The sequence below is a fragment of the Lolium perenne genome, chromosome 3 (assembly GCF_019359855.2).
Source record: "Lolium perenne isolate Kyuss_39 chromosome 3, Kyuss_2.0, whole genome shotgun sequence".
Taxonomy (NCBI): Eukaryota; Viridiplantae; Streptophyta; class Magnoliopsida; order Poales; family Poaceae; genus Lolium; species Lolium perenne.
In genome coordinates, this window is record NC_067246.2 from 265329626 (window position 1) to 265346204 (window position 16579).

The 16579-nt window shown below is 46.5% G+C and overlaps 2 protein-coding genes across 2 annotated transcripts; both read left to right on the forward strand.

The window, feature by feature from the left end:
• Positions 1–5164: 5164 nt before the first annotated feature.
• On the forward strand, positions 5165–5931 carry LOC127344090 (uncharacterized). The gene has a single exon (XM_051370311.2). It carries the CDS (start codon positions 5336–5338, stop codon positions 5660–5662), a length of 327 nt encoding a protein of 108 aa, XP_051226271.1. The 5' UTR covers positions 5165–5335; the 3' UTR covers positions 5663–5931.
• Positions 5932–9741: 3810 nt separating this feature from the next.
• Positions 9742–10246, forward strand: LOC127344091 (uncharacterized). The gene has a single exon (XM_051370312.2). It carries the CDS (start codon positions 9848–9850, stop codon positions 10172–10174), a length of 327 nt encoding a protein of 108 aa, XP_051226272.1. The 5' UTR covers positions 9742–9847; the 3' UTR covers positions 10175–10246.
• Positions 10247–16579: the final 6333 nt, after the last annotated feature.

A 16579-nucleotide genomic window follows, 5' to 3' on the forward strand; every position in this document is an offset into this window, starting at 1 on the left:
AGGTTTTTGTTTTGTTAGGCAAAGTACCCTGCATGTAAGCATGAACTCGTATTAGGAGAGGCTATGGCAGGAAAAGTAAAAAAGTGACCTGATCGGACCAGTCAGGCCTTTCTTGATCGGATCAGCTAAGGACCGATTCTTTTCAGTTCGGGATGTATGTGGGGCAGCGATCGATCTCTTCCCTCCAATTTTAAATAGTGGGCTATAGCCAGGGCTATAGCTTTTCGAAAATGTGCGGTCAAAGTATTAGCTCACTAAACGGTGGATATAGCATTTCTCATAGACTGTGGCCATAGTTTATAGCACAGTATTTAAAACCATTCTCGATATGAGCAGCTCGAGGAAGATATTTTTTCCAAGCCAATAGCGCGAGGTGAATAATAAGAGAGGTGAGTGTGGTCACCGAACCAACTTCATCTCAACAATAAAGATATCTAAACTATATTTCATTAGGTGTTGGTGTGCCTTTGTATGATGGGGTTGAAAGTTCAATTCCTGCGTGTAGCATTTTTCTTGTTTTATTTTTATTTTTTGGCGTTTTACTTTTACTATCTTGGCGTCTTTAAAACTGCGAAAATACTATGATTTATTGGTTCAATAGTCGGACCGCTAAAATAAGTAATTTAATGTCTTAGTATAATAGAGAAATAAGTAATTAAATAGTTTTACTTCCATCATTGGAACAGTACTTCTAATTCTAAAGGGCACTAGCCTACCTGCAAGGCGGAGGCATCTGTCGCGCGAAGAAGATCTTGATCGCTCGATTCACCTATCACAGTAAAATCTGCATCTCACTTTCTACCTCAGCTGTTGGATGCGGTGATATCTTTTTTCACTAGCAGCTTCTCATTTTGGGTGTATGACCGCTCGACCCAAGGGCATGTGGGACCGCCAGTGGGAGGTATCGTTGTTTGGTTGTAAGGGGACAAAATCCAGAGGACCAAAAACCCCACTACATAGTTCGCTCATCACTTGGGATACCCTCCCTTCCCAGGGAAAAAGACGACTCGTTTCAGTCCTACTTTTATGTATTTTCAAGCAGATCGCGTCATTACTCATAACAATTGAATTTTTTTCCATAAAAGTGACATGTTAATATCAAGACGATACCGATTTCACCCACCAACACAATAATAAGAGATTATAAAGACATCTACGATACATACAACTAAATTATTGCAAGGAAAAGAAGAAAATACGATCAACAAAATAACAGCTGTAAATGGAAGCATCAACCACCAAAGACAGCAACTCAAGGGTACCATGAGAGGTGCTTCAACCACGACGCGTTCACAGTGACGAACGATAATAATGTCGCTGGATCCAACCACAGAGGCCAGATGATGAGTTTTCACATAGAGAAATGCCTGAGAAAATTCCATGCATTACCTTCGCTAAGGAAATACCGCTGAACGCCATTGTTTAAAAGTTCAAAAAATAAAAATCAAGCGTAGAGCTATCACTGCTGAAACTCAAGATCATGCACTCAAAGGGATTTACCACAATGAAGTTCCCCTATGTTTCCACCACCTACCTATCCATCACTATCCTAAAGACACGCACCGAAAAGACAGGATCAAGCAACACAACTAAAACCATGTACGCACAACATGTTGAGCAGCTCCCAAAGAAGCCCAATGTTACCTCTTATCCCATGACGCCAAGGATTCGTCGACGCAAACCCATCAGTCCAATCATGTGAGCCACCTACAAAGTCTGACCATGCGTCAAACAAATTATAGTCGTTAGATCTGTTGTTGTGGACGTCTTTGTGGGCTTTCTCAAGTACTCCAACCTCTACATCGAGTGTGGTTTGATCAATCAGTAGATCAAACCACCGGGAACCTCCATCTAGATGCTGAAATGTGTTGACATTGTGCTCTATAATTTTCCTCCAGCAAAAGATTAGGAAGATGCATCATCGTTGATGGTTGTTGCTAGTGATACATGTAAAATGTATCCATGATTTTTTGGATTTTGATATGATATATATGCATGATATGTGAGGTTCCTTAGTTGTTTTATATTGATTTATGGTAATTTGCAAAGAAATCCTCTTTCATTGGTTTTTGATGTTACAGTACAGGAACTTATATTTTTGTGTATTTTTGTGTTTCAGAGACCTTACGGTCATCAAATTGAGCTGAAATTTTTGGATCGTCAATATTTTTGCGAAATATCGGTGGATGAGAAGGAGGACAACGGGAGGATCATGGGCCATGAGAGGGGACCCACGGCATGACCACCCCTTGGAATGTGTTGTGGGGCCCACCTCGGCCCTCAAGTACCCTTTCGCATTGGTTTTCACGCCATCCGATGAATTTGGACTAAAAAACAACTATATATATGGCCCCATCGCGGAGTCACAGGGAATTAGCTGCAACCAAAGAAATACACGAAACGAAGAAGTTATGCGAATATTGAGAGGAGAAACGATGCTAGAGTCATCCTAGTTTCTCCTCCACAACCATCAACACCGCCACCGTGATGAAGAGGGAGTTCTCCACCTCTGGACGATGGGTTTATGGAAGTATACTATATCATCTCTCCCTATGTTGCTCACTAATTAGTATCACATGAGATACCTACAAGATTGTGATCATCTATGTAATGTTTTGGGGTGGATCTTTTGTTATGAGATAAGTAATTAGATGCAATGAAGTATATGTGTTTCATGTATTGATACATGATTTATCCCGTTTATTTATGCTATGTTCTGATTAAATTTGTATGCAAGAATTTATTTGGGAGGTGTTTGTATTATTTGGAGTAACTTGGTACTATGCATATGAAAGTGATACAAATCTGTCCACTGGTAAGGATTTTACCTTTCCATTGGATACCCCAGTAGGGATAAAGATTATGTATGCTATTGTTCATCTAATGACAACCTAGGTGGCCTTGTTTGTTCAAGATAGTGTCATTAAATCCACTTCATGTCAAAGTACTTGTAGAAATACTTTGTTTTTTTCTTAAACTTGGTTTGAGAGTGTTCTGTTTCCAAGGAAGTATTAGTGAGATGTGTTGCATCATCTCTATGATAGGACGTGATGCCCATATAAATGCTTATCAATTACACAATATTACTTGTTGCTTGTTATTAAGTGTTATATATTGTTTGCTTTACTTGCTTTATTCATTTAATATTTGTATTACTTACACACCGATGTGCCTGATAAACACATCGGTGGAGTCGGGGACACAAAATTATTGCTATTACTTGACATGTTGTTTGAAGATGATTGGACGAAGAACTTAACTTTTTTCCGAGAATTCGATATAAAGCCTCGAGTCACTCTTGTGGGGAAAATCATCCTTGATGCATCACTCTGCACTTCGAGTCCCAATAATTAATAAACGAATGTAGTTTCCCCGCCATAAGCTAGGCAGCAGGAACAAATATTTCCACCATCGCGTAGGCTATTAGGTCGAGCTGATACAAAATTATACCCTTACCTGTACCGACGGGTATGAAAATTTACCGACACCCATAGCTAGTGGGTACCTTTACACATTGGGCACGCAATGGTTAGATCATAGTGTACATGTGCTATTCACAATTTTACTTTCATCGATAACACATTTGGCAAAAAAATCAATTATCCCAACTCAATGAAATTTTGAAAACCACAATCTCGCATTCATACCTCATAACTCAACAAGAGTAGAAGAGTCACACGATAAACTAATAATTGATGACAACTTAACATAGGCCCACAAAACTCAATACCTTTTTTTCAAAAATGGGCACTTTATTACTTAAAGCAATAGATCTGCCTCTGCATAGTTAGGATGCACACAGCCGCACATAATATTTGTTACAGAACCACAGTGATACTCGAAGACAAAAACATAGTTCTCAGAAGATAAAAAGCTAGGTGGATCCAGCCGAAGATCACGCTGCCACCAATGTTGGGAGAAAGTATCCCTGGTCGTATTCTCGAACTGTGAAGATACCTCCGTAAAGAGGTCTCGATGCTCCACCCGCTACAGTGGCACCCATGAGCGGGACGTAGCAGTGCACCGGTAAATGGCCTGCATAAACGAGGAAGAAATATTATTAAAAATCTTGTCATTTCTACATAGCCACAGCGACCAAAGAATTGCAATCGCTCACATCCTAATAATACGCTTAAACCTAACATCCACAACATTGAGCCAATTGCCAAATATATTGATGACAACCTAACAAAACTCAATACCTAGGCTGCTCTGATGCATAGGTCCACATGTCAGTATAAACGGGTAGGTATGGGTATAACCACGGATACGGAGCTACACCTTGCCATGCCCATGACTAACGGTATCGTATTGGTACGCCCACACCCTACCCAAGAGGGTACGGTACGCACGGGTACCCGTATGAGCAGGTAAAATTGTCATCCTTAGTCGAGCTTTCTTCAGCATTACTGATTAGTTTGGCTCCGCATTTTTTATTGCTCGATTATCACTCTTGCAAATGGTCATAAAATTTTGTACTAACTTGCTTAAGTTATCGATAAGCATTTCTCTTTATGATCTTCGTAAACATGTTGTGGGTCGACTTCTCCAAGTTCTGCATGGTTACTTGATCCGGCCGTGGACAAGGTAATCCATGGACCAGCCTGAGATTTCCACATAGCATCTAAACAATAGAATCAAATGTAATCATGTAAAAATTGCACTATTAGACCACTCTGACGTGTTGGGTTGGATCCACTGGTTACTTGGTCACACGACGCGAGTGAGTATTCTCTCGTCGTGGTCATTGGCTTAACAAGCCTTGATCAGTGGTAGATCCCTCGGAAAAGCAGCGTTCACACGCGCGAAGCCTTCCGGGCACTTCACGTGGAAGAAGAAAGTTTGAAGATTCGCTCCCGGCACCAGTTTCCCACCACGTCCGTCCACCGTCGGGCCGTCCCCACCGCCGCCCTCCGCCCAATCCAAGCCGTCCAGCGTCTGGTCGCCTCCATCCCACCGGCCGCACTAGCTCGCTGTCGAGGCGCCTCGGCCGTCCACGTCGCCGGATGGACGTCCGGTTAGGGAGAAAGCCGCCTGCTCCGGCTTGCAAGACGCGGTCTCCCGTCCTCCACGTCCAACTCCACCAAGGTCCAACTTGGCACGTCGCGCTAAACGCCTCGCTAACCACGGCCATCTTCCAGCTTCAGGTATATAAATAAGCTTTGCCGCGCAGGCCAAACGATCTCCTCTCCCTCGCTCTCTCCGGCCGTCTCTCCCAAAGGCAATAGCCAATCAAGCAAGACGATCTTGCTCAAGGATCCAGACTCCGGAGCCGGCTCCCAGGCTTTGAGAATATATACTTATATACCTACATCGATCCGGAGATCGATCGTCGATGGGGAACTGCAACTGTTTCAAGTCGCAGCGCGCCGTGGCGTCGTGGGTGGACGACGACGAGTGGGTGGTGGACGTGGAGGAGGGGAAGAGGCCGGCCGCCGAGAAGGTTGATCGGGGAGTCGAGGTGAAGATCAGGGTGACCAAGAGGCAGGTCCAGGAGCTGCTGCAGAAAGCAGGGCTGGATGGCAAGGGGCCGTGGACGGAACAGGTGCTCGCGGAGCTGATCAACTCCGGCACGGTGTGCTGCGACCGCCCCGAGGCTAGGGGGCACTGGAGGCCGGCGCTGCAGAGCATCTCCGAAGGCGAGGAGGCATGCCTTTTGTAGGACTGTTCCATCTCTCTTGATTCTGAATTTCTGATGCGCATACATAGTTGCAGTAGGACTCTAGGAGTACATAGGTTTTTAGATGGAGATTCTGTTCGGAGATGTACAAGCTGCAAAACTGCCATGAGTTTTTGGAGTTCCACTTCTGGAAACCTCTCATATTTTTGCTGTAAACCTCTGGAAACCTCTCATAGTTTTTGGAGTACACAGCTGTGTTTGTAGTTTGTAATCCTGGAAGTATCAAACATTACAGTAATTCCTGTAAAGAACTATAGATAGAGGAGATATAAAATGTCATCTTCAAACGAAAACTGAAAGCAGAACGAAATGGCTGGTTTCTTGTAAACCCGATCGAGATAACATTTTCGTTTCTACCATTAATTAATAACAGATTAAGTGTAAAAGTGACATTCACTTTACCAAGCTAGGGCCGGTAAATGCAGGTGCTATATGCGCACCTACTATTTCCATCCCTCTGTACAATCGCAGTCAAACTGAAACTACTATTGAAATGGACACTTGCAATTACATTACTAGCATGAAAGACTATAGGTACCTATCAATGATCTGTTGATTTGTTCCACACTGAATTGGTCCAGTCTATAGTCTATACCTTCGATGATTTTTTCCAGTGAGCAGTTTCGTCCTTATGCTGGACCAACCTCTCTTAACTTCTAAGCAAGACCAAATTCAGATCCATTTATATGCACCCTGAAATACTGAAAGAGACAGATTGTCTCAAAGCTGCATCGGTCCATGCTCCTGAATTATAACAAAATTGTGCAGCTGAAGAACAAGCCCTCGGTGATTGATTCAGTTTGAAATTTCAGAAGCCAATGCAACCTTGACCTAGTTAGGGCCTATTTGATTTGCAGATAGGAAAAACGTAGGAACAAAAGAAACGTAGGAGGAATTCATATGAATGAAAGTTTGTTCGATTCCACCACAAGTTTTCTCTGAAAGATATATGAGTGGATATTAGATTTTCTATGAAATCTATTGCAAAGAAATTCCTATGGAAATTAATATATTCTACAAATCAAACAACCATCATAGAATTTTTTTCTATAGATTTAACCTTAAAAAATTTCTGTAGTCAAGACCCATGCACCCTGAAACGCTGAAAGAGAGACATTGTCTCAAAGCTGCTGCATATAGGTACATGCTCCCGAATTACGACAGAATTGTGGCACTGAAGAACAAGCCCTCAGTGATTGATTAAGTTTGGGAATTACAGGAAGCCAATGCAGCCTGGACCTAGTTCTTGTTCGCGATCTAAAGGCCTAGACCCCCAAATGTAAAGACCCATATATATGCACCCTGAAATGCTGTAATAGACAGATTATCTCAAAGCCGCATCGGTACATGCCCCTGAATTACAGAAAGAACTGTGATGCTCAAGAACAACCCCTCTGTGATTGATTAAATTTTGTAAGTTCAGAAGCCAATGCAGCCTAGACTTAGAGCATCTCTAGCAGACCCCCATCGGAACCACATCCGCATAATAACCGTTGTTTTCCGGTTTGGGGCGGAAAAAAAAGACGGTTGAGAAATCGCATTGGACCTATACCAAAAAAAAAATCCGGGCTATCCCGTTTTAGGCCGCGGAAACCCCAAGTTCCCGGGTTTGGGAGGTTGTGCGAGCATGAACCCCATTTTCTCCCCCGCATTGGCGCGAAGAAAGTTTCAGCTCGCCCTTTCCCGCTTTCGCCCCACCTACCGCTCCCGATATTGTTGCCCCCAGTCCTCTCCGGCCACCGCAGCCGCGCGCCCGCACCGACATGGACGCCATCAACCCATCACTGCTCCTGGGCCAGACCGCTACATGCAGACCATCTCCACCGACCGCATCTGGATCTAGAGCCGCCGCAACAGCTGCGATCGAGAGCCTTGTGGTCGACGCGCCTCCCGCTGCTACCGCTGCTCTCGAAAAGCCGAAGCGGCTGGAGCAGCACGTCGTCCCCGCGCCTCCCGCTGCAGCTGCCCCTCCCGCACCGGCTGCCCCTCCCGCTCTGGCCAAGCGAGCGAAGCGTCCGGGCAACAAGGCACCCGCGCCGGCACCGGCACCGGCACAGAAGAAGGTGGCGCCAAGGAAGGCTGCAAAGAAGCTAGCTGCAGCCAATATGGCGTCGTTGACTACCTTGATGGCAGCAATGGCGAAGGCGCTGCCGGAGTCGGCTGCTGCGCGCAAGGTGGTCGACGAAAGTCCCACTGTTGATGTTGCGCCGGAGTCATGCATTGACATGCTCAACTATGCTTCCGTCGACATCGACTCACCGCCTCTTGCGGATTACGGTGACTACAACGACGGTTTGGAGGAGGGATTCGAGGGCGAGGAGGAAGATGGGTTGAAAGAGATCGAAGAGGTGGCGTTCGATGGGGTGGTGCCCAAGGCAAAGGGGAGAGTGATCCGGTCCGGCAACTACACCGAGTTTGAAGTGTGATCTTGGTCCGAGCTTGGGAGCCAGTTTCGATGGATGTCGTGACCGGCACCGATCAAACTGGCAAGAGGTATTGGCAACGCATCGAGAACAAGTTCTTCCAATTGACGCCGCCTCTCTCTTCTACTCCGACCCGCTCCTACCGCTCACTCCAAGGCCAATGGGATACCATCAAGATGGCGTGCAGCCGGTGGGCCGGTTGCATTGAGGGCGTGAGGAACGCGCCACCGAGCGGCACCAACGCCGGCGATTGGGAGGCTATCACTTAGCAAAGATTTCGGGAAATGCCCGGTTTGAATGGCATGCCGTTCAAATTCGCTCATTGCTATACCCTTCTTGAGCACAATCTGAAATGGAAGTTGGGGGAGCAAGAGGCGCCACCGCCAAAGCATAAGCTTGTCGAGTTGGAGGAGGCGGAGGAGGATGATGTGCTTGAGACCAAGAAGAACAAAAAGAGGCCGGAGGGAGCAAAGGCAGCCATGGACAAGATCAAGAAACAAGGAGAGGTCGCATCATTTTCTCTCAAGATAGATGTTATGGTCAAGTCCAAAGAGGTGTTGTTGATGAAAATTATGGAGGAAAAGAAGGAGTTGGTGGAGGCGAAAACCAAGGAGAAGGAGGCAAAATGGATCACGCTCCGGGAGTATGCAAAGCGCAAGTACGACATCGAGGAGAGAAGAGCACGCACCGAGGAGCACCGGGCCATGGCGGACCTCATCGCGGAGGAGAATGCCAATATGATGATGAACCCGACCGACATGGATGAGGCTAGCCTTGAGTGGTGGAAGCTTACGAAGACGCAGATCATGGCGCGAAAGAGGGAAGCTGCACGCGCTGCCATGGCTACCGCGATGAATACCGGAGTTGAAGACGCTACATCGAGTGGTGGCGGCCATGTCGATGCGCTGGCAACCGACGGTGACGCATGATCACTTTCCTCCTTGATGATGTGATGTTCAATCTTCTATTGGTGCCATGTTTCATGTTTCATGTATGATTGAGTACTTTGAACAATCTATTTTGCATGATTATGTTGTTGCATTGAGAATTAGCGGATGATTTGCATAAACCCTTTGTTTCCGGTTTTTGGTTGCGGGCCAAAAAATGGCTGCGCAGTCCAGACGCGCCAAACGCGGCCCGCATAACAACATATTCCGAATACACCGATTTTCAACCTCAAAACGCGTTTGGATCACCTAGATACACCGATTTGAGGTTTACGGTTTAGAAGTCTGCTAGTCATTGTTCACGATCCAAAAAAACATCCAAAAAAACCTTTGGTCCAGATGTCACCCGGTTGCAGTATTGCAACAGCCAGGCACTAACACGTGCAGAAGCTGGAGAATGTTCGTCCTTGCGAAATATTAGAGTTATTATCTCGTACACGATTTAAGCGGAGGATATGTTGAACTGATGTGGATCAACAATATCCTGTCCTCGACGAGACGTTCATACACAGAGGAACACGACCGTTTTCCACGTCCAACTCCACCAAGGTCCAAGTTGGCACGTCGCGCTAAACGCCTCGCTAACCACGGCCATCTTCCAGCTCCAGGTATATAAATAAGCTTTACCACGCAGGCCAAACGATCACCTCTCTCTCTCGCTCTCGCTCTCTCCGTTCGTCTCTCACAAAAAGAATAGCCACTCAAGCAGGACGATCTAGCTCAAAAAGATCAAGAGCCAGCTCCGAGGCTTGAGATATAAACTTCTATATCTACATCGATCCGGAGATCGATCGTCGATGGGGAACTGCAACTGTTTCAAGTCGCACCGCGCCGTGGCGTCGTGGGTGGACGACGACGAGTGGGTGGTGGACGTGGAGGAGGGGAAGAGGCCAGCCGCCGAGAAGGTTGATCAGGGAGTCGAGGTGAAGATCAGGGTGACCAAGAGGCAGGTCCAGGAGCTGCTGCAGAAAGCAGGGCTGGATGGCAAGGGGCCGTGGACGGAGCAGGTGCTCGCGGAGCTGATCAACTCCGGCACGGTGTGCTGCGACCGCCCCGAGGCTAGGGGGCACTGGAGGCCGGCGCTGCAGAGCATCTCCGAAGGCGAGGAGGCATGCCTTTTGTAGGACCGTTCCATCACTCTTGATTCTGAATTTCTGATGCGCATATATAGTTACGGTAGGAAAAACCGTCTCATCAAAAACAACATCACGAGAGATGTACACGCGGTTAGATGGAACATGAAGACACTTATACCCTTTATGGAGAGGACTGTATCCCAAAAAGACACATTTTTTTGGAGCGGTACTCAATTTTGTGACTATTATACGGACGAAGGTGTGGCCAACACGCGCAACCGAACACTTTGAAAAATGAGTAGTCTGGAGTTTCATGGAGCAAGACCTCTAGTGGAGTTTTCATGCGTAACAGGCGCGTAGGAAGCCTATTAATGAGAAAACAAGCGGTGACAAAGCCATCACTCCAAAACCGAAACGGTACAGAAGCATGTGCAAGGAGAGTTAAGCCAGTCTCAATTATATGACGGTGTTTGCGTTCAGCTGCACCATTTTGTTGATGTGTATGAGGACAAGACACATGATGCAAAATCCCAAGTTTATGAAAGACGGTATTAAGGTTGCGATACTCGCATGCAGGTCCCGGCGTCATCAGAGACATCGTCGCTGGGCCGGGGCACGCCCACGGCATCTGCTGAGACGCCCACACCGGCGGTGACGCCGGGCACGCAGCCGCAGCAGCCGGGCTCGCCACTCATGACGCGGCAGCAGCCGCAGCACACGGTGGCGGTGTCGGCAAGCCAGCAGGTGGCCACGGTGGCCACGGAGTCGTCCGCGCCACGGGCGCAGCAGCACCCGGCCATGCTGCTCATGCCGGTGCAGCAGCCGGCCTTGCCGCCTGCGCAGCTGCAGCGGCCGGTTCCTCCGCTCGCGTTGTTGCGGCACCCAGGCTCTCCTACATGGGCTTCTTCGACACCTTCTTCGCCGACAGGGGCTTCTTCGACACAGTCAGGTCCGTTGCAGGGGCTACACCGCCTTCTACCCCTGCATCGGCGGACTCGGCACCCGCTACGTCGTTGACTACACCGCACTCGAGCTCTCCCTCTCCGGTCCCCACCTTGCAGCAGCCTCGTCCCACTATTCTCCCACCTGTTGTTCAGCCGACGGTGCGGAGGAGTGGGAGGTATGAGCTGGCAGAGGATGGGACTGGGGTCACGGATGAGGACGTCATGCAGAGGGCCATGCGATGAAAGGCGGAGAAGAACTTCGACACGGCAGGTACTAAACAACCGGTGAAGTCGTTTACTGCTTTTTCTGTTTCTTGTATTTCTTCGAACTTGAGTAGTATAGGTGTTTCTATGGGGAGTCGGTCCGATGAGATTTCGGTTTCGGCGAATGTGTTGAGACAAACGGAGCTTGACCGTTTGACGGTTGGTCTGAATGTCTCCACTAAGTCTGAAACTACCATAATAGACGATGAGGACGCTGATGACATCCTAGATGGTCAGCTCCTCTCGGCTATAGTGGGAAATATTTCAGAAATTGATTTAGAGCACTCAGAGCTTAGTTCAGTTTATGATGTAAAAGCGTCTGCACGTGGTTCTCGATCGTCGGCTAGAAAGAAATCTCGGCGGTATGGCAAATGCACTAAATCTAAAATAGTTTCTCGATGAATGGCATGTTTCGGAATAGCAGAGGTCTTGGTGACTTGGCTAAGCACTCCCACATTGCCGCTTGTTGTAGAGATTATGATTTAGATTTTTTTGCTATATCGGAGACGGGTAGGCGGAATTTCTCACAGAGTTTTCTCGACAGATTATCTGGCGGGATTAACTATCAGTTGTATTCTCACCCACCCCGTGGTAGATCGGGGGCTATTTTACTTGGCGTCCGCATAGATACCATGACTGTTCTAGCTAGTTCGGATGGAGAGTATCATATTAAACTCGACATTCAGAACAAAGCAGACCATTTGCTGAGATTTCCTCATGAGAAAACTTTAAGGATGACTTTTTACGTGAGTTGGTAAATCTTGCAAAAGACAACCCCTATCCAATCTTGATCAGAGGGGATTTTAATTTGCTGAGATTTCCTCATGAGAAAAGTAAAGGCCCTTTTGATGGACCTTGGCCTTTCTTGTTTAATGCTGTCATTGATAGCCTAGACTTAAGAGAGGTGTTCATGTCCGGTCGACAATTTACTTGGGCCAATAGCTTGCCTGATCCCACATACGAAAAACTAGATCGTGTGTTGATGGATACCGAGTGGGAAGATAAATACCCTATGGTGTCGGTCCGCGCACTAGAATATATTGAAAAATTGTCTGACCATGCTCCTATCCTCTTATCTACAGGGAACCCCCGACCTGTTTGTAAACGGTCGTTCAAGTTTGAACTTGGCTGGTTACACTGGGAGGGGTTTCATGAGATGGTTAAGACGGTTTGGGAGAGACCGGTCGGGGGTAGCACTCCAATTTTGAGATGGAATAATAAGATGCGGGCTATGCGCAAACATCTCTCTGGTTGGGCTGCCCATATGGTTGGTATTTTAAAAAAAGAGAAGGCTCGCTTATCAACTCTGATTGATGAGCTGGAGGCTTTGGCTGAGGTTAGACCGCTGTCTATGCAAGAGATTGAACTTAAGAATCAATCCAATGCGCAGATAGCGAGTCTCCTCAGGGAAGAGGAGCTCAAATGGTATCAGCGTTCCAAAGCCCAATTCATACTGGAAGGAGATTCCAATATGCAATACTTCCATGGTGTAGCCAATGGGAGACATCGGAAAAAACGTATTCATTCTCTGGTACAAGATGAAGGGGTGATTGAAGGCCATGAGCAACTCAAATCCTACATTACGAATTATTATAAAGGTCTGTTTGGTCCTCCAGAGGAAACTGGTTTTTCTTTAAACGAGGACTTAACGGATGACATACCTAAGTTTCTGTGGAGGAAAATGGTCTTCTGACTGCACCTTATTCAGAGGAAGAGGTTCAGAAGGAAATTTTCCAAATGGAACGTAATAAAGCACCGGGTCCAGATGGTTTCCTAGCTGAGTTTTACCAAACTTTTTGGGATACTATTAAACCGAACCTTCTAGCTTTGTTCAGTGCCTTGCACATGGGACAACTAAAATTATTTCATCTAAATTTTGGTGAAGTAATCTTGTTACCGAAAGTTAATGAGGCAGAAAGGATTCAACAATATAGACCCATCTGCCTTTTAAACGTAAGTTTCAAGATTTTCACGAAAGTGGCACCATTAGACTTAATACGGTAGCGGATCATGTTGTCCGTCCATCACAGACCGCTTTCATGCAAGGAAGGAATATCCTAGATGGAGTTGCGGTTCTGCATGAGATAGTACATGAAATGCACGCTAAGAAATTACATGGGGTTATTTTAAAATTAGATTTTGAAAAGGCCTATGATAAGGTCAAGTGGTCTTTCCTTTAGCAGACGCTTAGGATGAAAGGTTTTTCTCCTGAGTGGCAACCTCTTATCAACGATTTTGTGTATGAAGGAAGTGTGGCAATCCGGGTTAATGATGACACCGGACACTATTTCCAGACACGAAAAGGGTTACGCCAGGGGGGTCCGTTGTCTCCAATGTTATTTAACATTGTAGCGGATATGCTGGAGATCCTGATAGAGAGGGCCAAGTCTGAAGGCCAAATTGAAGGGGTGATTCCACATCTGGTAGATGGTGGTTTATCTATCCTTCAATATGCCGATGATACAATTCTTTTTATGGATCATGATCTCGAAAAATCTCGTAACCTAAAATTAATATTGGCGGCTTTTTACCTGTTATCGGGATTAAAAATCAATTTCCATAAAAGTGAATTGTTTTGCTTCGGTGATGCCCAAAACGATACGACTTTATACGCAGAGTTGTTTGGTTGTGGGCAAGGCCAGTTTCCTATTCGCTATTTGGGTATTACGATTCATTATCGAAGACTCACAATTGCTGAATGGAAAATTGTGGAAGAAAGATTACAAAAGCGCCTTAGTAGTTGGAAAGGAAAATTTTTGTCCCTGGGTGGAAGATTGGTACTAATTAATTCAGTACTGACAAACATGGTACTGTATATGTTATCATTCTTCCTAGTACCAAAAGGAATACTGCATAAACTCGATTATTATCGATCCAGATTCTTTTGGCCATGGGTGATACGTCCAATTTGCATCACTATTTTATATCATAATTTGATGTTATTCATTGATATATTTCATATTTGGAGATGATACTTATGTTATTTCATCTATTTTGCATGTTTCATGATTATTGGAGGATCGCGCACCGGAGTCTGGATTCTGCTGGAAAAAGCGCCGTCAGAATGCAATATTTCGGAAGATCAACAATTGACGGAAATTATATGAAAATTCCTATTTTTCCAGAAGACGAAGGGAGCCAGAAGGGGGAGCCGAGGAGGGCCGCCGTGGGCCCACCTCACAGGCCGGCGCGGGCCAAGGCCTGGCCGCGCCGCCTTGTGGGGAGGGGCCCCACAGCCACCTCTGGCCTCCTCTCCTTCGCGTATTTCTTCGTCCCAAAAACCTAAGCTCCAGGGGGACAGTCGCGAAGAGTCACAGCCGCCTCTGCGAGGCGGAGAACACCGGAGAGAAAAGAGCTCTCTGGCAGGCTGAGATCCGCCGGGGAAATTCCCTCCCGAAGGGGGAAATCGACGCCATCGTCACCGTCATCAAGATGGACATCATCTCCATCACCATCGTCATCATCTCCATCATTATCACCGCCGTCTCCACCGCTGCACATCGTCACCGCTGTAACAATTTGGGTTGGATCTTGATTGTTTGATAGGGGAAACTCTCCCGGTATTGATTTCTACTTGTTATTGATGCTATTGAGTGAAACCATTGAACCAAGGTTTATGTTCAGATTATTATTCATCATCATATCACCTCTGATCATGTTCCATATGATGTCTCGTGAGTAGTTCGTTTAGTTCTTGAGGACATGGGTGAAGTCTAAATGTTAGTAGTGAATTATGGTTGAGTAATATTCAATGTTATGATATTTAAGTTATGGTGTTATTCTTCTAGTGGTGTTGATGGCGTGTAACTCACACGTTCGTTGGGAACCCCAAGAGGAAGGTATGATGCGCACAGCAGCAAGATTTCCCTCAGAAAGAAACCAAGGTTTATCGAACCAGGAGGAGCCAAGAAGCACGTTGAAGGTTGATGGCGGCGGGATGTAGTGCGGCGCAACACCAGGGATTCCGGCGCCAACGTGGAACCTGCACAACACAACCAAAGTACTTTGCCCCAACGAAACAGTGAGGTTGTCAATCTCACCGGCTTGCTGTAACAAAGGATTAACCGTATTGTGTGGAAGATGATTGTTTGCGAAAAACAAGAGAACAAGATGTGCAGTAGATTGTATTTCAGTAAAGAGAATTGGACCGGGGTCCACAGTTCACTAGAGGTGTCTCTCCCATAAGACAAACAGCATGTTGGGTGAACAAATAACAGTTGGGCAATTGACAAATAAAGAGGGCATGACCATGCACATACATATCATGATGAGTATAGTGAGATTTAATTGGGCATTACGACAAAGTACATAGACTGCCATCCAGCATGCATCTATGCCTAAAAAGTCCACCTTCAGGTTATCATCCGAACCCCCTCCAGTATTAAGTTGCTAACAACAGACAATTGCATTAAGTATTGCGCGTAATGTAACTAGTGACTACATCCTTGAACATAGCACCAATGTTTTATCCCTAGTGGCAACAGCACATCCATAACCTTAGAGGTTCTTGTCACCCCTCCAGATTCACGGAGACATGAACCCACTATCGAGCATAAATACTCCCTCTTGGAGTTACTAGCATCAACTTGGCCAGAGCATCTACTAATAACGGAGAGCATGCAAGATCATAAACAACACATAGACATAGCTTTGATAATCAACATAACAAGTATTCTCTATTCATCGGATCCCAACAAACGCAACATATAGAATTACAGATAGATGATCTTGATCATGTTAGGCAGCTCACAAGATCCGACAATGATAGCACAATGGGGAGAAGACAACCATCTAGCTACTGCTATGGACCCATAGTCCAGGGGTAGACTACTCACTCATCACTCCGGAGGCGACCATGGCGGCGTAGAGTCCTCCGGGAGATGATTCCCCTCTCCGGCAGGGTGCCGGAGGCGATCTCCTGGATCCCCCGAGATGGGATCGGCGTTGGCGGCGTCTCTGGAAGGTTTTCCGTATCGTGGCTCTCGGTACTGGGGGTTTCGTCACGGAGGCTTTAAGTAGGCGGAAGGGTAGGTCAGGAGGGGGCACAGGGGCCCCACACCATAGGCCGGCCCGGTCAGGGGGGGCCGCGCCGCCCTAGGGTTTGGGCACCCTGTGGCCCTACTTCGTTTCGTCTTCGGACTTCTGGAAGCTTCATGGAAAAATAGGCCCCTGGGCGTTGATTTCGTCCAATTCCGAGAATATTTCCTTACTAGGATTTCTGAAACCAAAAACAGCAGAAAACAAA

Coding starts and splice junctions, on each gene's coding strand:
- LOC127344090 (XM_051370311.2), top strand. CDS start 5,336: ATGGGGAACTGCAACTGTTTCAAGTCGCAGCGCGCCGTGGCGTCGTGG.
- LOC127344091 (XM_051370312.2), top strand. CDS start 9,848: ATGGGGAACTGCAACTGTTTCAAGTCGCACCGCGCCGTGGCGTCGTGG.